General features: G+C 42.4%; 2 protein-coding genes across 2 annotated transcripts; one reads left to right on the top strand and one right to left on the bottom strand.

Moving 5' to 3' along the window:
* Positions 1–1923: 1923 nt before the first annotated feature.
* On the top strand, positions 1924–9877 carry LOC128442370 (excitatory amino acid transporter 2-like). The gene is made up of 10 exons (XM_053424802.1): positions 1924–2074; positions 2690–2842; positions 4556–4851; positions 4914–5022; positions 5697–5823; positions 5915–6148; positions 6666–6860; positions 7221–7355; positions 8644–8854; positions 9803–9877. Exons 1-10 carry the CDS (start codon positions 1942–1944, stop codon positions 9875–9877), a joined length of 1668 nt encoding a protein of 555 aa, XP_053280777.1. The 5' UTR covers positions 1924–1941.
* A 2615-nt stretch (positions 9878–12492) lies between these two features.
* On the bottom strand, positions 12493–17053 carry LOC128442360 (putative protein TPRXL). The gene is made up of 7 exons (XM_053424792.1): positions 16802–17053; positions 14550–15119; positions 14299–14442; positions 14131–14199; positions 13431–13493; positions 13252–13330; positions 12493–13162 (listed from the first exon to the last, which is right to left on the bottom strand). Exons 1-7 carry the CDS (start codon positions 16872–16874, stop codon positions 12988–12990), a joined length of 1173 nt encoding a protein of 390 aa, XP_053280767.1. The 5' UTR covers positions 16875–17053; the 3' UTR covers positions 12493–12987.
* Between the last annotated feature and the right edge of the window lie 7029 nt (positions 17054–24082).

The following is a 24082-nucleotide window of genomic DNA, read 5'->3' as shown; positions in this document are numbered from 1 at the left end:
CTTCGCCCCAAAACAACAATAAATCCCGTTGCGAACGTGGCGCCCTTGTTTTTAAAATGAGTTTAATCTCCTGTATAATCGTAAGTATGGAGGTGACACCTTGACTTTTCCTGGGAAGCCCCTTTTCTGTTGCGTAACCCGGTGGCTTGTGTGCTGGAGGCGCTAATTATATCCTCTTTAACGGGCTTAAGTCTCATTAATGCTGGAGCACAGTGTATCAGACAGGCGTGATTGACTTGGCAGTTTGTCCTCACCTTATATGTTCTCCGGCCCCCTTTTCTTTTTGCCTTTGGCAGAAACTAATTCACACACGAGTTATTGAACGTGGAGCGATGTGTGCTTCATGTTCCTGAGCTTTTATAAATCCATCAGCTTTTGTTCCCGCTGTCCGTCGTGCACTGTTCTCTGAGGAGAAGCACTTTCTCTCAGAGGGAACGTTTCACTTAATTTACAACCTCTCAGGAGAGAAAAGTCCTGTTGCGTTTTGCCAGCAGCGTTAATATTCCAGGTGTTGGAGACATGAAGGTCGACGCTGTTACATAAGTGTGCACGTCTGTGCCGCCCAGAGGATTTAAAGGCTGCTCAGGGTCGAGCTGATCTTTAAGTCCAAGAGGCTTTACGCCAGACCACAACAAACCTGAGATGCTTTTTGCTTCGGTGACACGATGAGTATGAGCGGTGAGATGAAGAGGGGCCGGGTTCATCCACCACCAGATCAGCACATCTGCACATTACGCTTATGTGCAAATATAATAAATGTCCCGAATATGCATGTTCTTCACGTGCATGTCTTCTTCTGCACACGTAATAAACTGTCATGGATTGCTTTAGAACAGCAGCAGCAGCAGAGCGGAGGACAGATGGTTTCATGTGTTTATTCAAAGTCAGCGAGAAAAGAAGTGGAATAAATTGCTCAAAACGCCGACTACAAAAACAAACTCTTATGTTGATTCTGTGCTAATTGTTTGTGAATGTCAGTCCCTGATTATAAAAGTCCACCTGTGAACTCACAGTGAAGAGTGTGCAGAATTAATTCGATCTAATCAAGTGTACATATGTCTGTTTTGGTTAATTAGCAATTAGACGTAGCAGTTTTACACCTTTTTTCGGTGCGCACCATTTCTCCATCACCAATCCACTCTTGTGATGTGGCTCCTGTGGCCTCACTGGAGAAACAGATGGAAACCAGTCTCCTCCAGTGCACGTGTGTTGCTGCTAATCAGCTGCTTGTATTTTCTACCCACACCGGCAGTGACCCGTCGGGTAACGTGTGGGAGCTTCACGCCCATTTAACGCCCTCAAGCTTCAGATATGTCACAAATAAGTTTTATTTTGATATCAAGGAATCAGCCAAGGTCCGTCAATCTCCTCTCCAAAGTTCACACACTCATAGATTTCACTTCTTTTAATGTGAAGATCAAGATCGAGAGTTATTCCCTGGAAAATTGGCGATGTGAAAAAGGTGGAAGAGAAGATTTGATCTTTCCCTTTTCTTCTGATCTCAAATATCTAGTTTTTTTGGTCCATATCCAATACTTCCATCAAGTTTCGTGGGAAATCCGATGAGTAGTTTTTGCATAATTCTGCAAATAAACAAATTAGAATTGCACTTACAGCACCGCCAACAACACACCCCTGGATATCTGTCCTGTTAATAGCCCGTAGGTGTATTGCAATTAAGATGCATGAGTTATTCCGTGGGAAATTGGTGAATATGTAAATTAAAAAAAGTTAAAGAAACAAAAAACAAAATACCTGGATCGACCGCTCTGTCTCGATCCACCATTCTTTCTTGTTCTATCCCATCTTACATCCTTCCACCAAGTTTTGTGTAAATCTGTCCAGACAAACAGGGACAGACACACAACTTCCACCCAGCAGAAGTTGTTGGAAACCCTGTGATGAACACTCCTCTTCCTCTCTTCCACCCTCAGTGCCAACATGATGAAGAAGCAAGTGGAGGTCAGGATGGACGAGAGCCACCTGGAGCCCATCGTGGAGAATCCCGAGAGCATGTGTAGCAGCTTCTGTGACAAAGTCATGAAGCACATGGTTCTCACCCTCACCATCCTCGGTAGGTTTTTCCCAGCATGCATCAGAAACAAAATGTAGGTTTGCTGCACACAAACACATTAACAGCTCCCGGGGCGATTATCCCACCTACTTGAATTTGGGTTGCGGGAGAGATTCCACCCACACGAGGAAGAACACACAAACTCTCCTTTAAATGGCTGCTGTGTTTTTAAACTCCTACGGTTTCGGCTGAGAGGAGATTTAATAGTGAGCAACATATTTTTTGATGTTATTCTTCCTTAATGGATTTAAATGACTCTGAAGCACTTTATATTTAATTTGAGTTTTTTTTTCCCATTGATGCTCATGTGCTGGTAACATCAGATACAAAGTGGTGCTTTTATTTCATTAGCTGCTGCAAAGTAAAACGTAACGACCTCACGGGTTTAACGGTTTTATTTATCACATGTGTTTCCTAATTATCCCGGAATCTAAAGTTAACGTCTCGGCTCCGACTCACACGTCAGTTTGTGGCGATAATTTAGACTCTGATGGGAAGAAAGTGGAGATTTTATTCATCTCACGCTCGTTAATGTTTTTCCATTAAGTCACATTAAGTGCTCACGTGTCTCGGAGTGTGATGCTGATGGTCGATCTTTCCTTCTCGCCGGCTCAGGTGTGTTTCTGGGCTCCATCGCTGGAATGCTGCTGCGGCACATCTCTCCTCTGCCCGCTGATGTCATCATGATCATCGCCTTCCCGGGGGAGATCCTCATGAGGATGCTGAAGATGCTGATCCTGCCTCTTGTGGTTTCCAGTCTGGTCACAGGTACGAGACGCTCCCAGCTCCCTGCTGCACTCAGGGACCAGTGAGATTTATGGTGCAACCTGTTGATGGGGAGAAATGGGAGAACAAGCCGAGTGTTTTACTTTCCCGAATTAAAAATGATTGTATAATGTGTAATTAATGATGTGTATTTTATATCTATATGTATTTGCTCTAATTTGATTTGACTGCTATTAACCTAAAGTGTCTTCAAGCATCGTTTAAAGTGGTTCACAGATCAATTTATAATTATAATCATTGTTGTTTATTGTTCGTATTAGATTAAAATACATGTTAAGTATATACACACAAAACTGTGTGGAAGACAGGAGGTCTTTTGTTCCAAGATTATTACTTATTTATATTATATGTTTATTTTTAGTGAAAACTTCAACCTCACATTAGTTTTAAAAGTCGAACTACACAACTTCAATCTCCCACATATAAAAACAACCCACGTATAGATGAGATACACAATCAAATGAGTTCTTTAGTAGAAAGTTAGAATAGTGTTTATTGTTCTTTATATTATACTTGTCAGTTGTATTTGTGTGTATACAAATTACTCTAGGCCTGTTTTAACAAATTCATTTAACTGTCTTTACGAATGCAAACAACAATAAGAGAAATACCAAATAATCACCAGCTATCCAGAGCATATGAAGATTTAATGCACTTATAAAATTGTACATTGTCCAATGTGCAGACTCATATAAAACCCTTCCTCTCCACAACTTAAACACAACCTCTGACTCCTCACACCGAGTCACCACCCTACACAGTTCACGTGCATACTCATTTAAAACACAACTTAAACACAACCTCTGACTCCTCACCCCGAGTCACCACCCTGCACAGTTCACATGCAGACTCATTTAAAACACAACTTAAACACAACCTCTGACTCCTCACTCCCAGTCACCACCCTGCACAGTTCACGTGCAGACTCATTTAAAACACAACTTAAACACAACCTCTGACTCCTCACACCGAGTCACCACCCTGCACAGTTCACGTGCAGACTCATTTAAAACACAACTTAAACACAACCTCTGACTCCTCACTCCGAGTCACCACCCTGCACAGTTCCCATGCAGACTCATTTAAAACACAACTTAAACACAACCTCTGACTCCTCACTCCGAGTCACCACCCTGCACAGTTCACGTGCAGACTCATTTAAAACACAACTTAAACACAACCTCTGACTCCTCACTCCGAGTCACCACCCTGCACAGTTCACGTGCAGACGACAGATGTTATCGGCAGCGTGTGCTGTTCAGGAAGTGGAGACGTCTGGTTCCCTCCATGACTCAACAGAGAGACTGAGTCACGGTCACCTGCCGTCACGCTGGATAATTAAACCCCGAATTCAAAAGATAAATCCAATTGTCTCACTAAGTACAAACGTGGGGAGCCACAGTTGTTCTCGTGGTTCACTTGTGCTCGAGCGGCAGATTCCGACCGAGTCGACTCCCTTTGATTGTGATTCTCATAAAACCGCCAGGTGCAGAATTAGTTTTTTCCAATATATCCGCACAGTAGCTCCTCAGAGAGAAGTCACGATAACAGCAGCTGCGGGGGGAAACAACAGGAACAAGTCTCACTGTCAAATAAACACAGAAATCATACAAACACAACTGATCTGTTCAGTATTTCAGGGTTTTTATCCTTCTGATTGTGGACATTGTCTTCATGTCTCTCTACTTCTAACAGGACTCGCCGGGTTGGACGCCAAATCCAGCGGGCGCCTGGGCACCAGGGCCATGGTGTACTACATGTCCACCACGGTGATCGCAGCCGTCCTGGGAGTGATCCTGGTGCTGCTCATCCACCCCGGGAACCCCAAGCTGAAGGCCAACCTCGGGCACGGCAAGAAGAACGACGACGTGTCCAGCGTGGACGCCTTCTTCGATCTCATCCGAAATCTGTTCCCGGAGAACCTGGTGCAGGCCTGTTTTCAGCAGGTAGGAGTCTGGCAGAAGAAAAAAAGTTCTCACCCACCAAGTCAAGTGTGATTCATTTGCCTCTCGCCACCAACTGCTTTCTTTTTTTAATTTCGCTTCTTGTCCAGATCCAAACAGTGGTTACTAAAGTACCAGTGCCCACCAACAGGACCAAGGCACCCCCACAGTTCACAGTGAAAAGGGCGCTGCAGTTCAAGAGTGGGATGAATGTCCTGGGTAGGTGAAGCGCGTGGAAACAGAAATAGAAATAAAGAACACAAGTACATAATAACTCATATTCCTCCACCAGTGCTGCACAGTCAGACTTAATCATAGAAAAAAGGGTTTTGATTCTGCATCTGGATCCAGATCTGGGTCAAAGTACTTGTAGTCGAGGGACACGTGCCAGATTTCTTTATATATATCTTTTGAAAAGAGAAAATCCATAAAAATAAAGCTCTCGTTTAAGGATTAATTTGGTCAGAAATACAGAATAGATACATATCAGAGTAGATATCATAATTAATGTATAGAAAAACAGTGTACAACATACAAAAGTCAATACCAGGTTCAGCCTGAATACCCGTCATGAATATTAACTGTTAGAGGTGGTATATATATATAGAAAACGTGTAGAGAGAAATGTAGGGAAAACATGTGAAGAAAAAATCTTGAGGAAACATGAAAGACACAAACATTTCGACAAAACATCCGATAATGTCTAGAAACACATATCCAAAGAAAACATGCAGCAAAAAAACAAGAGAACAAAGTTCGTACATCGTCTATTCACAGAAAATTATCTTTGTTTTCATAGAACCAAACACACTGAGGAGTAAACCTCATTCTTGTTTATAATAACACAGGATTTATTTGAGACTTTAGCTAATGTCTCTGTGTCCGTCCTCCAGGCCTCATCGGGTTCTTTGTGGCGTTCGGAGTCATTATGGGCAAAATGGGAGAAAAGGCCAAGATGATGTTGGAGTTCTTCAACGTCCTGAACGAGATCGTCATGAGGCTCGTCGGTGCGATCATGTGGTGAGTGCTGCCCGGCACAGGCACTGATCCACGATCAGTATCAGTATCACACAAACAAACACGACTCCTAATCACACACGTGTATCTCCAGGTACTCCCCGTTCGGTATCGCCTGCCTCATCTGCGGAAAGATCATCTCCATCGCCGACCTGGAGGTGGTGGCGAGGCAGCTGGGGATGTACATGGTCACCGTCATCGTGGGCCTCATCATCCACGGGGGCATCTTCCTCCCGCTGATATATTTTGTGATAGTAAGACAGAACCCCTTCACGTTCTTCATGGGGATATTCCAGGCTTGGGTGACCGCGCTCGGAACAGCGTCCAGGTTGGTGACATTTAAAAAAAAAAATTCTCTCCTGCTTTAAATTCCACAGGTTCATATTCACAACTTCACGTCTTTCTGCCGTATTTTAAATAACCACCACAACTTTTATTCCAAGTGGCGACTCACTTTGTCTCCATGTGGGATGTTTCTTTCCTACGCTCTATGATTTATTAATGATATGAGATACATTATCTGGCCTCCTGAGGTGAGCTCGCTCGCTTCTTTCAAGTTCCTGCCTGCTCACCGCGGCGCCATCTACACAAGAAACACTTAATTATCAGAGTAACGCAAACAAAACAAGTGCTGAGTCACAACCGACGTTGTCTCACCGTCGACTCGTGGTGAATTCCAATGAGGAGAAGTTTTAGTTTCTTCGGCAAAGTCAAACTTATGAAAGACGTTATGTATAAACTGTATAAAGTGGATTTGTTCCAGTATAAATACAAGATTAAAAGATCCAGTCTAACTAAGTCTTTTCAGAAGTTAACACAAAACCCGTCTTCCCGTTTGACCACAGTGCCGGCACCCTGCCTGTCACGTTCCGCTGCCTGGAGGAGAACCTGGGCATTGACAAGCGGGTGACGCGGTTCGTGCTCCCCGTGGGCGCCACCATCAACATGGACGGCACCGCGCTCTACGAGGCCGTGGCGGCCATCTTCATCGCTCAGATGAACGGGATCCAGCTCGACTGGGGACAGATCATCACCGTCAGGTGAGAACGTGGCCACAGGGAGATGTCCCAGCACGTTTGTGAGGGAATGTATTGACAATGAATTGGATGGATTCTGGAGCAATTATTAATATTATCATTTTTTCTCCATTAAATCCCCTTTGAATGTGCATAAATTAAATGTTTTTAACTACACTCAACCTGGAAACATGTAAATTTATAACATTATTAAATAAAACTATGGTTTATATAACTGAATCTCTCAATCCACTTAGTAAAGATGATTTTCTCTGATTAGAAATGCAGTGACTGAGTGTCGAGCGTGTGCAGTGGGTGTGTGTTTGTCGGAGGCCGTGAGCCTGTGGTTTGTCCCGCTGAGCGTTGGACTTGTCTCCTGTGCAGTATGACAGCCACCCTGGCCAGTGTCGGAGCAGCCAGTATCCCCAGTGCGGGCCTCGTGACCATGCTCCTGATCCTCACGGCGGTGGGGCTGCCCACTCAGGACATCAGCCTCCTGGTGGCTGTCGACTGGCTGCTGTGAGTTCAACACCAACACAACAGCAGCCGGCCATTTTAGATCCATCACGGGTTTGTTAGAAGACTCCCTTCAGACAGAAATAAGTTTATTCTTCTTTCAATTAATTCAAATCGACAAAACGGAGAAATGTAAGAAATTGTGAAGTTGCTTCATGAGAAGATAAGTTAAGATAAAAATAAGATAAGATAAAACTTACACTGGGGAAATGAAGCAGCAGGCACATCAGGATGAGGTTGACAAGAGAAAAAAGAAAAATAGAAAGACGATAAAATCACATTTAAAATAAACCAACACCTTCTTTAACATAATGATTTAAATAGAACGTCTGTGTAGTTAAGAAACTTTGTTTTTCTTTGTCTGACTCAATACATATATTTATGGATTATTCACACACACGCAGACATTGAAACAGATGCTTTACTTAAATTTAATTTAAAGTTTGTGCTCTGTCTCATTTCATTCAGTGAGCACATCACTCAGGTCTCTACCATATGTTTTGGGGGGGATGTACACAACTAATAGAACTCTGGCTAAGGGGCCGAAATCGCTGAGATACGAGTTAGCCTGACCCGAACCCATCATGTACAAGCCATCACTTCTTGTACAGGGGAATCCATCCTATAGCTTTTCACCCATTACTGCCTGAATTATTTCCAATTATAAAAAAAATATATTGTTGGTGTTTTTGACCTGTCATACAGATGCTAAATTAAGTGTAGATTGTTAATTTCAATAAAGCACATACAATAGATATAAATTTAGGTATGAGGCAAATTAGCGACATTAGGCATAATGGGGCATAACCTTAATTTAACACATTTTGGTATGTAGATTATTATATTGATGCTGCTTTTGCTTGAAATTGAATAACAACATATGTTTTCTGTACAATCATTGCTGTTCCATCATCACAGTATTTCAAATACAGCTTAATACCTCAAAATAACTTTGCTGCACAGTCCCAAGGGGCTAGTATGTATTTTCCACTCCGACCACTAGATTGCGGGAGAGTGCTATGTGTAGTATTTGCACCATCAGGCACAATCGTCACCTCGGCGGCATTAAGAGCGGAATGGGGTTTGAGGCAAATTTGCGACTTTCGTCTACAAGGGGTTAAAAGACTTCACAAAAAACTAGAGGAAAAAGTCAGGGAAACCAAAATCAGCAACGCTAACCCATCAACGCTAAACGCAACTTTATATAAATCCCTCCCAAAATGAGTTGGGATAATTTGGTGCAGTGTTAACGTTTTGGTTTGTGTCCTCGCCCCTGTCCTCCGACACGCAGGGATCGATTCCGGACCTCGGTGAACGTGGTGGGCGACTCGTACGGCGCCGGCATCGTCTACCACCTCAGCAAACACGAGCTGGACTCGTTCGACGCCCAGCAGGCCCGGATGGACGAGTTCGAGATGGCAAAGACACAATCCTTCTATGAAAATAACAGCAACCAGAATGTATACACTAACCACAACTCAATCTTGATAGACGACTGCAAGGTACACTTCATGTTAACGGACAGAGAGACGTGTATGTAGAGAAATCCTCCCCCCCCGGCTCTGTCCAGGTGTGTTTGTCCTCCTCTCTATGTGCTTGTGTTTCTTTTTTCTACGTGACTTCCTGTGTCGGTGCATTTGTGACCATGTGCATAGTGACTGTCATTATGAAAAAGCAGTTTTTTGTGATACCAGGTTCCAAAAAAAAGGCAAAACTCACATTCTACATTTGTTTTTTTATCAACCATCAGAAATTCTTGTATAAGCCCCGAATGAATCAATCTTACAGAAAGCGTTGTCTTGTACACTCGTACTTTAGTCTGTACTTTGTTGTGATATGTCTTGACTTCACTTTTGTCTACCCAATTGGACATGTATTTATGGCAGCCCTGACCAAATTACAGTTTTTTCTATAACCTCCTCAGAGTTTTTGTGGTACACATAAAGACTGCTGTTTCACTGATGTCTCATCCAAACTGACGCATTCATTCATGAAATGCCGATCTCAGATCCTCCCCCCCCCCCCCCCCTCATCTATAGCTTAGCTTTAGCGTTCTAAACAAACAGAGGAGAATTCTCATGCATTAAGTTTCTGTTGACCTTTCATTGCCTGTGTAATGCAACTTTTTTTATTTATAATTCTGATGCTATAAAGTTGCATTGTGATCATTTTTGATAAGGCTTGTAATTCGGTTGGGCAGAGAATCCATAAAATACATGGCCAACAGTGGAAGACAGCTCCTCTGTATAATTCTGTCAATAACAATATGTATCAGTGGATCAGAGGACATGTTTGTCAATGCCGGGGGATTCACAAACTAAGCCCCGCCCCCAAGGCCAGTGGCCCTATGTACTGAAGCTATGGCTTCTCTGCCCACAGCCGGTGACGGTCTGTGAATGAAGGTGCCTTGGCCCCCCAGTGGTTAGATGTTTCTTGATAATTGCTTTCAGGTCACCATGGGGAAAAATGGCAAGACTACAGACTTCTCTCTTGTTGAGGAGGAACCATGGAAATGCCAGAAATAAAGCAGACTCAGAAGCTGCTGCGCCTTACCCTGAGTTCCACCATCTTTTACTCCTCTGCTGACGCAACTAGAAACAAAACTACAACCAAAATAATATATATTTATGTCATATACAAAAAGAAGACAAATGTAATAAGCAGAGTCAACAGTTCTGCAAGATCAGAACAAACAGTCGGACATTTGTTTTTGTTTTTTGGTCAGTGACCCGTCCGGGGAGCTACTGGAACAAACCGCTCGAGACTCACCAACCTGTACTAGATCTTTTGCATTTGCGCTACCTGGACACAAACTGCATTGAACGGGTCACGCACTCGTTCCAGAAGAATAAAAAACCCTTGCTCGACAACACTCAGGGCCTTACTCGGTGCTGCTTCGAGAGCATGGGAGGAGTGAACAGTGCTTCACGAGGCATTATGATGTAAGTGCAAGAAGGTTAAATACTGCTATTACCTTTGACTGTTTGACTTATGAGATTACGCCTTGGTCGTCATGGTCAAGCCTAAGAAGCGGAGCTTAGGGCTTAGGACCATAAGGGGAGAAGGGGCGTGGCCTCTAAATGTGGTAACAAACAGTACAGGATGTTTTGCAAAGATCTATACAGCCAGAGGATAGAGAAGGACAAGGGTGCCCTCCCTGTTATGTATTTATTGACGTTTTTTTTTTTTTTTGTATATATGTTGTTTATGAGTGAAGCACTGCGATTCTGTTTGTAGTAAAAAAAAACTAAAACAAAAAACAAAAGTATGCCTGTGTACTTGAGTTTATGTGTTTTCCTGAGAGGGGGAGAGAGAGAGAGAGGGGGGGGGGAGAAAGTTTGAAAAGCTTGTGATTGTGAAGTCTCTCAAACTCTCAGCAGGCCGGTGCGTTGCTCTGTTTTGTTTCAAACTGTCTCTTGTTTCTTTGCTGTTATACAACCTTGCCTTGAAGACGTCAACTGCCGAGTGCAGTCGGTATGATATCCGGAGAAAAGTTACTCCGGTTCATGAATAACAGTTTAGCAGAGGAAATTTAAAAACAGCTTCCACCTTCCGGCCTCACTGGCCTCTGGGTGAGGACGGCTGGGCCTTCCTCACCACATATCAACTCGGATTTTAGCAGATTTTAAAGTTTTATTTCACACAGTAGACACAACATGGCTTGCAATTGCATGTAGAGTTAAGAATCTTCGGTTCACGTTTGTTTAACGCTCACTAACTTCTGCCTCCAGTTCTCGTTCGGATCAGAAGCCGTAACAACAAGGTCGTTGGATGTTGATGCTGTATTTGTACATGTTTTGAGTTTAAGTCTGTGTAACAACCTGAATTATTTATTTCTCTTTTCATATAAGCGACAGCTTATACATCCATGTTTAAAGTGCCTCCTTGCACTTTGTGTATATACTTTCTTTAGACATATGTATAGAATTTGAATTTTTTTGCTATGCTTAAAGTTTCTATAAAGACCATAGCTCTAGCTCTCTCTATTTAAATATAAATATGTATGTGTGTAACAATGTTAGTACAGTGGAAATGTTCTTTTAATGGGCCACTAGTTGTGACAGGTTGTGAAAGTAGGGCGATTTATTTTATAACCATACCTTCAATTTATATTTTTAAAGCAACACTGTGTAACTTTTACCGAGTAACAGCGCCCCCATGTGGTGGTTTATTCTGTTGGGCTCCTTGTCAGCGCGATGAAGTGTTTTTCATGTAGAGAAAAATATAAATCTGTCAATGTGTTGAGTGGAGCTGTGACTGCGTAATCGCACTCACTGAACTGAAACACAAGGGAATGCTGGAGATTACCCATGATCCTCTGCTTCCTGAACCAGAAGAGCAGCCGCTGTAACAAATCCACCAAACTCTGTTAAGAAGGAAAAAGTTGCATTATGTTGCTTTAAGAGAAACGACTGAGCTCCAAACGCTTGTCACAGAGGAAATCTGTCTCTTGACAACATTGTATTGTTATTGATTCATTACAGATGTGGTGTTTTGACGCAGTGTTGTGTGCATGATAATATTGGTGCTGGCAACTACATTTTGTCTGCATGTCGTTGACCTTGATAAGATTCGCTGTTTAACTCAATCATCACCTGGATAATCTGAAATCATCAAGACACCGTGATTTCTGGAGGACAAAAAAACAATCTTAAATCAATTACACCAATTTCCCTTTGATTCCATTGGTCCTTTTACTAGTTCAGAATATGCTGTTAGTCAGCTGGCCGAGTGTGTTTAGCGTTTTCTATGAACAGGTACAGTTGTACAATCTCTAGGAAATAAAAGTTGTGTTTTCTATCGTTTCTCTTTGTTTCTATGCACATATTGGTCCCAGTGCGTTTTCAACACCTCCTCTTGTGTGTCGGACTTTCATTGTGACGCACAACTTCTTTCTGACGTTGACTAGACTACAAGCTAATGCCGACAACAGAGCACAGAAACATTCCTCAGGCTGAACGGACTGGAAACGTGTACTTGTTTTAATACCTGTGTGTGTGTGTAAATATTAATGGGAACAAATAAACGTTTATTGAATGAGCCGCTGCTGTGTTTATTTCTCTGGTTACGTGAACAAAGCTTATGGACTGAGTTCTTTAGAGCTAACATAACGAACGTGAGGAAAAAAAGCAGCGTTAAGTTACAATCCACATCACACTCTTTAATAACATTAACACAAAGTGGTTTAAGTTACATTAATAAGAAGGCACTGACAAAAACAATCATTTTCTTTCATCATGTTTAAAAACTGTTGTCATCAGGTATTTACAAAAGGACACAAAAGGAAATGAAGCGTTGACTTTTTGTAGTCGTTTTTTGAAATAAAGGGCATTCGTGCATCTCAGCCCAGACCGATTTGGCTTGTTACAGTCAATGCCAGAGTTTATATTGAAATAAATAAAATCAACCAAAGTGTTGCTGTAGATTCAAAGGCAGGGTGTGGCGAAAGTCAGCAGGAAAAACCAGATCAGGCTGGTTGCTCAGGAAGGACTAGACGCTGTGGCCGTCCACAGACGCTCCCCCTGCTCAAACAGTTTTTGTTTCTCTGGTCAAATCCGTCTGTTACAAAAACAGTTGCATGGTTCTGTGATGAGTCCCAAGCCCCCCGAGGGTCTCTCTCTCTCTCTCTTGCTTGTCAGTGTGATGAATAACTCTCCGGAAGTTCCTCCAGAGGGATGACAGTGTACTCTGACTTCCCGTTCTCCATGGGCTTGTCCTTGGGCAGGAACGTCTCCATCTCTTGCCCCCTCTGCTGGTCGGAGGACTCAGTCTTGGTCTCTGCCTCGGACACCTTGCGAGGTCCATTCCACCTGCACAACGAGGAAGAGACAGGGATTTAATTCAATAATCGAGAAAAGTTAGAAATTGTTTTCTTTTCTTTGTGATTATCGAGTCTTACTTGTCTCTGGTAGCGATGGCGACGCACAGCATGACCAGCATTGCAACACCCACGATGAAACCAAGGATGATGATCCAACCTGGAGATATGCCAGAGAATGGGTTGATTAGATTTATGCCAAGATGATATCGGTGTTAACCAAAGCTGGCTAATGAAATCGATCTTTGTCCTGGACTCACCTGGTGTACTGCTTGCTGCCCCCTGCTGCGGATTGCCAACTTCAACAATGGGTAGTAGAAGACCTAAAGGAGGACAAACAATCGTAAAATCGTCCATAGGAAACAAAGTTGTGATATGTCTTGACTTCAGTTTAGTCTACCCAATTGGACATGTATTTATGGCAGCCCTGACCAAATGACATTTTTTTTCTATAACCTCCTCAGAGTTTTTGTGGTACACATAAAGACTGCTGTTTCACTGATGTCTCATCGAAACTGACGCATTCATTCACGAAATGCCGATCTCAGATCCCCCCCCCCCCCCCCCCCCCCATCTATAGCTTAGCTTTAGCGTTCTAAACAAAAAGAGGCTCGGATAATTCTCATGCATTAAGTTTCTGTTGATATTTAATTGCCTGTGTAATGCAACTTTCTTTAATTTTTCTGATGCTTGAAAGTTGCATAGTGATCATTTTTAATAAGGATTGTAATACTATTGCTTCTCTGCCCACAGCCGATGACAGTCTGTGAATGAAGGTGCCTTGGCCCCCCAGTGGTTAGATGTTCTTGATAATTGCTTTCAGGTCAACATGGGTGCAGACTTCTCTCTTGTTGAGGAGGAACCATGGAAATGCCAGAATGGGTTGAACAGTTTTATGCCAAGATGTTATCGATGTTAACCAAAGCTGGTTAATGAAATCGATTTTTGTCCTGAACTCACCTGGTGTACTGCTTGCTGCCCCCTGCGGCGATGGATGATTTACATCTACAACACTGGGTAGTTTACGACCTGAAGAAGAACAAACACTCTTAAAATCTTCCTTAGGAAACAATAAAGACATTATTATAGTGATATCAGGTCAGAACTGTTGGGGATAGAGGACATTACCTGATCTTATGATTGAATTATCAGCCAAACTGGTTTCGTTCATCGCTTCTTCTTCGGTGGCTGATGAGGTTAAGGAAACCTCGGGTCCGGGAGTTGTGGATTGGAAGAGAATAGCCGTGGAAGTCGATGGTGCGGTGCTGGTTTCTGTGAAGGAACATTACAAACACAAGGCTTAATATCTTCATAGGCAAAGAATAAAGACGACATGATGATGATTGGAGGTGAAACTATTTTTCGAGAAACTGACGTACCTGCTGTCAATCCTGACCCGGATCCTTCACCGTCTTCAAACAGATGGATAAAAGCAGCCGTGGAGGTCGATGCTGAAGTGCTACTGTCTGTGTTGGACACAGAGATCCAGCTTGAGCTCCAGGTAGTGTCCTGGTCGGAATCCTCTCCGTCTCCAGACCCCGAGTCTGAACTCAGAGTGCGCAGGAAGCTGGAGACAGCGGGGTCAGTGGTCTGGGCGGCCGCGGTGTGGGTGGTGGTTGACGGTTCGGTGTCATTTGGCACTGATGAGGGCGTAGAGCCAGATGGAGAGCTGTGAGTGGTAGATGGGTCTGTTGTGGTTGTATTGTGGTCACCGCCATGCTGGATGAACACGGCGGTTGTGGACTCCTCGCTGGGATCCTCGGAGGGCTCCTCGGTGGGCTCCTCGGTGGGCACCACGGTCACTTCCTCTTTGGGGTCAGAGGGCGGCTGCTGGGACGAGGTGGCGATCGTTTTGGGCGATTCAGTCGTGAAGAAGTTGACGAGGAAGCCGTCGGTCACCGCCTCTCGGAGGACGTCCTCCTCAGCTTTGGCCGGGATCTCGGTCACAGCTGAGAGAAAACAGAGATGGAAAAAACCCACAGGTCACGTGAAGTGTTTACCAACCGGCCCTGACATGAGCGAGGAGGAGGAAAGCTACAGAGCTTTTTTGTGAAGTGTTACAAAGTCGTCTTATGTGGGCTTATGTGCTTCGCCCCATATTCTTGTATAAACTTGCGCTCCGGGTGTGGTGAGAAACCGTAATGATTAACACCGGCGACTAATCATCAGAGAGTGGGTTGACAAAAGAGAGGCCGGCTCATCAAAGCAGCAGTTTGGCTGAGAGCAAACCACACAGCGCTGACACACCTCAGAGTAAACCACCAGCGTTCTGTATGAGTTGGACTGAAGCCACTGACACAGTTTCATGTCACAGAAAGAGGAAAAAGCGAGAGGAGGAATTAGTCCACGGGTTTGATCACATAACCAATATAAATATTAATTCTTCTCTCGTGCATTTAAATGTGTTTTAGCTGCCTGTATCATCCCAGTTTAATAGTGGTGAGGTTATAGTTTATTAACGTGATCGGTGGAAGGATTTTATGCTGTGCACCTTTATACTTTTACTCTTCTCCATTTCCGAATGAAATATTTAGATTTTAATTCACTATATGTATAGATGTTGCCACTAGTTGCATTTCAGAGTAAGATTTTATATTGAAAACTGAAAACAAATCTGTGGTTTCCCAGTATGTGTCATGTTTCCACCTACAAAATAGTGTCTATGGGCAACAAATGAAAGATTTTTCCCTTTAACGTCTGAGAATATTTAATTTGAATTAAAATCTGAGAACCAAGGGGGTGAAATTATAACATTTCCCCCAAAAGCAAAGATTAGAGGATAGTGAAAAAGTATTATTTTATTTTAATTAATATTTTTGTTCCTAATGCTTGAATTTCATGAATAATACAAGAACTACATTGTTACGTTCACCTGAGGAAACGATCTGTCTCACTGACCTTAAAGAGCCTTGTGAAATCTCAAAAAGATGTTAATTAAAAAACTAAAGGAAAAACCAATAAGAATGAAATCACACTTCTCCTTTTCCCATTTCTGCCCACATCACGTTCAGCTCCAGTGAACACTATGAAGTTACCAGTCGCCAAGACTCGTGTAACAGCTCTCTGCCGATCTTTGGTTTCACCTCATTCAAGCCGTACGCATTAATGCACCTCCTGGAGCAGCTCGGAACATTTCACAAAGGCGTCTGTGTGTAATCTGGAGGTGCCAGTGAAACCTGTGCAGCGACTATGAAATCCTATTCTCACGAGGAGAGTCAGACGTGGAACACAAGGAGCATCCGAGGTGGCGGCAGGGAAAGCGCTGACTCACGAGCAGGCGAAAAGGACACTTTGGGAATTGATGAAATTTCAGAGGTCTGCACAGAATAATTTCTGTAGTTTTTAGCCTTCAGTGCCCGTGAGTGCAGCCTCACGAGTCCTGAGATATAGACGAGAGTCGGGAGTTTCAATGACCATCAGTGAGAGTGACCACGTAAGCAGAAAAATTAAATCCACCTGGATTTGGACCTTCATTTTTAAAGTTTAATTCTCAAAGGTAAAATCAAATGGCTGATAAGTTGATTCTGATACAGAAGCAAAGTGAAGAAGAGAGTGTTGGCTTAAGCTGTGAAAAGAGATAAACTTTTTAAAAACCAATAGAATAGAAAAGAGAAAGTATTTAAAAACTTACAAGGAACCGGTGTCATCTGGACAACAGCCAGAAGTCCAAGAAAAAGTCCCACAAGAACATTGTTCATCATCATTCCAGAAAGAGATTGAGCTAAGGACTGAAGTTATTAGTTCACAGGTCGGAACTATGAGCTGAAACGATTTGAAACAGATGAATCATGCATTTATATACACCAGCATTAGGGAGGTGTTGCATCAGTACAACAATGGTTGGCATCACACACAAACACACACACAGGAGGGCCGGCGCACCTGGGAACACAACCTCTCCCTCTGACACTCCCTCTTTCTCACGCTGCTTTCCTCCTCCTCTCATCAGACACACAAAGAAAATATACACGGTAAAAAAAAAAAAAAATTGTTCTGGAGGTTTCTTCATAAGGAAGTACAGGAGCATATTGCATTCACAAGAAAAAAAATTAAAATCTGTTTTTTTGAGATTCTTCTCTCGGAAATTCCGAGATAGTTATCTCGGAAAAACTGAGTATTTTTTTATTTTCCATACTTCTGTATCTTCATTACCAAGCAACACAAATAAACAAAGATAACAAATACAGCAGACGAGGCTGTAAACATTATAAAGGCCATAATGAGATCCATAGCTGCCAGATACAAACAAAAATACCATCAACAAATACAAATCGAAAATACAGTTTCCCTAATTTCATCAGTGGATAACACGCAAGAGAATAAAGTTTCTATTAGATTGAGTTTGTAAGGGCCCAGAGTTAAACCATTAAAAACAATCTGTATCATGACAGTAATAATGTGAATTATCACTTTGTTAGGATGTCTAATGGACAGAAGAACTGGTTCATTACAGTGAAACTTAGTAATATGTACAAGTAATGATCTAACCAGATGAACTTGGTCTGACATAACAATAAAAACCAGGATTCTAATACATCAATAGGAACTAGAAAGTCAGAGATATGCTTCATCTGTAGTTTTACATACTTTCCCATATTATCACTCGCATGTTAAGTCGCAGATTATTATTGAAGAACACCAGTATATATAATAATAATATATCTGTAGCCCACTAAATCTATTACAGTTGTGTGTATGTGCTTTCAATGTATTTCCCATGCATTAGCCTTGACCTTTAACTTTGGTCCCATGCTGTGACCTTGACCGTTGATGGATTTGAAGAAATAAATCAATAACACCAGGTCCCGACCTTTACCTCCAGCCAACGTGTCAAGTTTAATCACGTGTAAATGAAAACTGCCAGGGTTATCGCTGTGATCGGCCAACAGGCAGAATTCTGTTTTTAAAATGGCAGGAACATTTCAAGACAAAACAATGATAATCTTTTCCAGTTTGGGTAACATCTTTTTCTTACTGAAGAATGTTTGTTGTGTTTGGACCTGAAAAGTGATTCATATCACCAGGATCCTTTTACTCTTCCTCAGAACCCACTCATTAGCTGATCCCAGACACACAAAGAACAATTTCAATGTAGTTTTATGTCTTTTTTAGTTAGATTCATATATAAAACTAAATATAACTAAAGTATTATAGGTAATAGCTGCAGTAAACAATGAAACATGGAAGCTTATTATTGCCATCTTTGCCGGAAGGAGCATTCAGATCTTCATGTCGTGACAGACGGGTTAGAGACCTCCACCACAGACCTCCACCACAGACCTCCACCACAGACCATCACCACAGACCATCAGTGAGGACCACAGAGCTGTGTGATAAAGTCCCAGCTTCATTATTAACAACAGCAGAAAGTGAAAGTTCTCTGTGCTCAGTTTGGAAAACAGCTTTCAGAGAAATGTGGAATCTGTTTCCCCGACAGCAAACTCCTCAGAACGCAGCTCAGGTGGAGCACTCAGGTAGAGATGATAAATCATGAGCTGCTCTGGAGACACTTGAAACAACCCCCCCCCCCTCATTAGCACTTCCCCGGGATTCTCTCTCCCGCCAGCCGGGGGATTCGAACAAACCAACAACCTTCACTCGTGGTCTCGTTTCGACTTTTCTGAAAATACGCAGATTTGGACTCAGCTCAGTATATATCTTCTTCCCTCAGGCGGTGTGTGCTGGTATATAATGATTGTTGTGATATGCTGGTATATGACGGATATGGATGCGTCACCGCAGAGCTGTGGCCCCCGGGCTTCCTGGCACGTTTCATAACCTTGCGACACTCGTGATGAATTACTCAGCGTGTGTGGGTGCATGCTCGTCCAGACTTGAACACCACACCTCGTAAGAGTTTCTCCCTGTTGCTTTAGATACTGACTCGTTACAATACAATTTCATTAGCGAGGGTGAGTAACTTGACTGACTGCAAAACCCACTGGCACCGGCTAGACAATGCCAGTGAGTCAAGATTTAAATGTACTAACTGCGCAGTTGTGTGTTGGTGACGGAGGAGGGTCTGTACACCAAAGTGTGGGAAAGTTTGAATCCTCGGAGGCTAAACATGAGGAAGTCAATGATGCTTTTTATTATCCAAATGATCTTCTTCCCCCAGAGTATATAGAGGATGGTAGAGCCCACTTTCAGAGCAGCTCTGATTCTAGGAGATAATTATTTTCTGCTGAACTATAAAGATAACATTCTCTGGAAGTTTGGAAACCCCAAAAAAGTTTAAAAAAAACAAACACTGCAGCTGATTCCTCTCCAACAACTTCCAGCACACGCAATATATTGTAGTTTTGTGTGTATTTATACACCATTTAAAACGCAGTAATACGTACTTGTCACTGTTGAGCTCTAACGCCTCTTGAATAGTCGGGTGGAAGCAGCTTTATCTGGAAATTTGTTGTGGACTTTCGTGCAGAAACATAACATCAGTGTTCTGGGGGGGGAAGTCTAATGAGTAACGATGGAGGCTGTAACTGGCGAGGAGTTTCATCACCCTGCAAACTTCAGTGGCTTCTCAACTATAACATGAGGGTGAATCAGTGATGACAGGATTCTCATTTCGAGTTGAGCCGCTGCTTTTACATTTTCTGAGATATCTGGACTCTCTTTGGTTGAGTGTTTTACATTTTTCAGCAGCGAGCCTTGATATCAGCCCCCCCCCCCCCCACTGGTGCAGGGGCTTTTTTCTTCAAAAAATATTCCAGTGCGTTTAAATCTTGAAAAGTGAAATAGCCTGAATTTCAAATAGCACGGCCTGAACATGAGCACTGCTGGACGGTTTCCAAATGTACGAGTAAAAAATCTTTGATGTTCATCTTTTCTCTCAAGTGATTTAAAAGTAAAAGACCCTACACACACTCGAGCGTGGCCCCACACACACACACACACACACACCTCAGGACTTCCACATGTTCAACCTCACCGTGGTTTCTCTGTGCTCATGTATAATCAAACGTGTGAATGGACAAACTTTTGCAAAGCAGCAGAACACAAGGTCTTTGGAGGTAGATGTGCAGGTCAATTAGCCGCCTCTGTGGACTCCCTCCCTCTGCCACGCTCTGATCTCATGGTTCACAGCAGCCTCCATTGTTAGTGTGCCTGAAATCCCCAGACAACTGAGCTAAGCAGCCGGAGGTAAATACCACCAAGAATAACCGAGAGAAACCACCGTGGACAAATATCCACCTAATGGTCGGCTGAGGTTGAGGAGCGGGTCGTCCACCAACCAGAAGGTCAGTGGTTCGATCTCCGGCTCCTCCAATCTGGATTCCAAAGTGTCCTCTGAGGATACTGAGCCCCAAATGTCCCCTGACAGCTTTGAGGGAAAATAAGCACAACATAAAGTGTGCGAATTGGTGAATGTGATTTTGGGTGGAAAATGAAAGTTCTCTAAGAATACAGACCATTTACCATTACACTATTTAATCTGATTCTATGTTTTCATTTCTTCTGCACAACTGAAATTTCATAGTAGAAATTGCACAATGATAGAGCTGAATTAAAATATGTTGGACAATGGGTTTAAAATCCTCCAAAATATGAATAAACTGAATTAAAATGTTCCTTAACTAATCATAACATGTACAATAATAAACGAGTTAGCATTCAAATTAACACCATTGTTGTGGCTTGCAAACCGTCACCACTGAGTCAAAGTTGCTCTCAAGCTGTATTTGTGTTTCCTCTACCTGGATGACATTTGAACCTCTATCCCTGTTTGACCCACATTGTGTGAAGGCGCAGCGAGGGAACACAACGCGGTGCAGGTGGCAGCTTTTCTGCTGAATCGTTGAATTCACAGTCACATGTAAATAAGTGTTGTGCGGATTAAGCAGAGCTGTGTTTCTACAAGAGGCAACAAGCGTTTTGATCCGTGCCAGTTTTTCAAATGATCGAAAGTGGGGTACTTGACTAAGTGTCTTTACTTTGATCAGAGTGCCAAGCTCATTGGATTCTGACACACGCATTAAAACACCGGAGCTATGACTTCCTGCTCACTTCAACCACCTGGAAACCACTTCTGGGACACACCCAATGTTTGTGTCTGCATGTTGCTATAACTGCTGAGGTAATTAGGCCGGAGCCCAATATGCTGACGTCTTTATCTCAAATCTGGCTCGGCTGGATTTATTTACACCACCGACAAAACTTGACGTGGCAAAACATGGCAGGCAGCCCGATTCAAAAGGTGCCACTCCTTTTCGTTTGCAAGTGAATTCTGCCTCAAGGGTTTGAGGAACTATTATAACCAGGACGGGCCGATTTTGCATTTGTTTCAATCCGTGAATAGACACGTAAACTTATGTCTGTATTGATAATGTGCCATACATATGATTGCATTACTTGCCCGATCATGGTTTCACTTTGATTCATGTATAAATGGTATAATCCAAGTGCTCTGCAGTGGTTTCATCACTGGGGGCTTCTTTAATATCTTAATTTTATCACATATAAATGATTGAAATGTTATTTTCCTTGTTGATCAAATTACAAATATGAGAGTAGATGTATGGATGACTATGAGACATCATGTTCACTCTGAAATGCTTCATCATGTCTTTTATATGCTGTTTTCAGATGTACATTTACCGTGTTCTATTTAAAACTTTACCACATTTTTATTACATTTGATATTTCACTCTGGATGATATGTTTACTTAATGAAAGCCCCAGATTGTAAAAGTAAGTAAGAGAATCCTCGAAAGTCATCAGCCTCACTGTCTCAGAATTGGCTGCGTGCTCCACATTTCTGAACGGATTCATTCCATTGATTTTGAAATATAAATGAACCTTTAACCTGCTGCTGGATGTAATTACTTAATTAATTAAAGTTATATGGGTTCACCCCCATGGGACCATTTATATCTGTAGTTTTAATTGCAAATCAAATCCATTAGATATTTGGTGACATACAATATTGAAGTCAATTCCAAAGTGGTGGACTGACCGCCTGGCAACCACCATCCCTAGAGTCTGACACTGTTTACATGATTGAAAAGAAGATTCAAGTTGAACTGTATGAATCTGTATGCAGTCCATTCATCTGCCCATAGATATAATCATATAGATGCTGTAATATTATCAAAGATTGAGCTGTTTCAACCAATTTCACACACACACACACCCAACCTGTGTTTGTCAGCAATTCCCGGTAAAGTCCCTCAAAGCAAAGAGACTGCATGTTCTGGATAGAGGCAGAAGTGTTATAAAGTAAATCTCTTAAGTGTTTCTGGCTTGTTTGGAATTGAATTGAGCGCAAACAGCCAAACAAGATGAAGAATTAAAGCTCTTCTCCCCAGCCGCCTGTGTTCTGAAACTAAAATCCCATTGTTTTTGTGTGAAGTCAGTTTCCAGGTGAATATTGAAATCTGCGATCATCACATATTTAAAGTTGTGGAGTTAGCATTGAAGATAACATTATTGTCATGGCTTGTAAAACCACTAAGTCAAACGTATAGGCTGTTTTTGTCTGTTCCTGTTTGACCCATATTGGATGAAAGCAAAGGGAGGGAACACAAAGTGCAGGTGGCAGCTCTTCTGCTGAATCGCTCAGTTCACAGAGATGTTTTCCACATGAGGGAACATGCGTTTTACTAATCAATATGCATATTTTCATATGCAGTAAATGTTTATATGACAACAGACATATTAAATAGTCTATTTACTGCATATATTCGATAGCTTGGGCTCAATAACAAGGTTGATTTAGGAGAAAAAAGGGGGGAGGGGAACAGGGGCTCGTTAATTTACATCATTTAAAAAGGTATGAGATTGCTTTAAGTAACACGTGGCGAAAAGAAATCATCCACCCATCCATCATCTATTACGGCCAACATACAGAGACGAGCTTCCATTTCCTCACATATTCACACCTACAGTTGATTCAGAGTCTCCAAATAACCAAGTCCCAATTAGCATGCTGCAGTATTCATATAGAGCCCCCCCCCACACACACACACACGTAGGGAAGTACAATCCAATTAATTAAAAGTAGTTGTTTAAATGCTTGACCATCTTTGTCCATCTGTTTTCTTTTGGTGAAAGTGTAGTCTGTGTTTTTATAAAGGGATTAAAGGGTTACAAAATAAAATAAGTGAGATGTAAAACTTTACAACATGAAGTCTGATGTAGAACGGAAAGTTTAATTAAGTCAATGAGCAGAGATGCATAATGTAGATTTTAAAAAAAACTATGATGATAGCCCTAATTGCATTACTGTGATCTCAGTTTGAGGAAAACAGCTGGCAGGGGTGATGTGAACCCCCCCCCCAAACAGCATGTTATCACACAGACGAGGCTTTACACACAACTGAGCAGAGTTGAAGTGCTGCACACTGGTGATATGAAAGAGTTTGATGTAAGACTTAGTTCTAATTTTATCACAGTAGGTCGCAGAGCAACAAACTGCAGTTCAGCATCTAACCAGAGAGAGCGACCAGTGGTCCAGACTGAGCTTTAAACCAGTATTGAGAGTGTGATGGGATCTATATGTGCAAATATAGAACAAAAATGAGTATTCACAGCCTTGTGCATGTTTCAGTTAATAAAGATGTTCTGGTTCTTATCCATCATGCAGTCCAAACAAGCTAGGTGTCTGTAAATCATTCATTCATCAGATAAATCCTCTGCAGCGACAGGGAGTCCTGCAACAGATGGTTGAGACGCCTGCAGAGCTCAGGTCTCTACATCGAGGAGTCAGTCTGAGTTACAAGAGGAGACAAATGAATCCACAGAAGAAAATGTGGCAGGTTCTCCAAGATGCTCGGAGCCTCCTCACCTGCCAGACACGACCCCCCTGGGGGACTGGAGGTGACACTGCACTTTGTATGAAGCTAATTAAGATCAACTTTTTCATTATTCTGGAAAGCATCCTCACTTTATTTTTAGAATGCAATTAAAA

Source organism: Pleuronectes platessa, chromosome 1 (genome assembly GCF_947347685.1).
Source record: "Pleuronectes platessa chromosome 1, fPlePla1.1, whole genome shotgun sequence".
NCBI classification, from domain to species: domain Eukaryota; kingdom Metazoa; phylum Chordata; class Actinopteri; order Pleuronectiformes; family Pleuronectidae; genus Pleuronectes; species Pleuronectes platessa.
Note: the sequence above shows the minus strand (reverse complement) of the source record. Positions and strands in the feature narration are given on the sequence as shown.

Excerpts from the sequence above, each read along its gene's own strand:
- LOC128442370 (XM_053424802.1), top strand. The coding sequence starts at position 1,942 with ATGATGAAGAAGCAAGTGGAGGTCAGGATGGACGAGAGCCACCTGGAG. Across the intron at positions 4,852-4,913 it reads GTTCTCACCCACCAAGTCAA|ATCCAAACAGTGGTTACTAA; the intron begins GTGTGATTCATT and ends CTTCTTGTCCAG. Across the intron at positions 6,861-7,220 it reads GGACAGATCATCACCGTCAG|TATGACAGCCACCCTGGCCA; the intron begins GTGAGAACGTGG and ends TCTCCTGTGCAG.
- LOC128442360 (XM_053424792.1), bottom strand. The coding sequence starts at position 16,874 with ATGATGATGAACAATGTTCTTGTGGGACTTTTTCTTGGACTTCTGGCT. Across the intron at positions 14,443-14,549 it reads CGGGTCAGGATTGACAGCAG|AAACCAGCACCGCACCATCG; the intron begins GTACGTCAGTTT and ends GTTCCTTCACAG. Across the intron at positions 13,331-13,430 it reads GGCAGCAAGCAGTACACCAG|GTTGGATCATCATCCTTGGT; the intron begins GTGAGTCCAGGA and ends GCATATCTCCAG.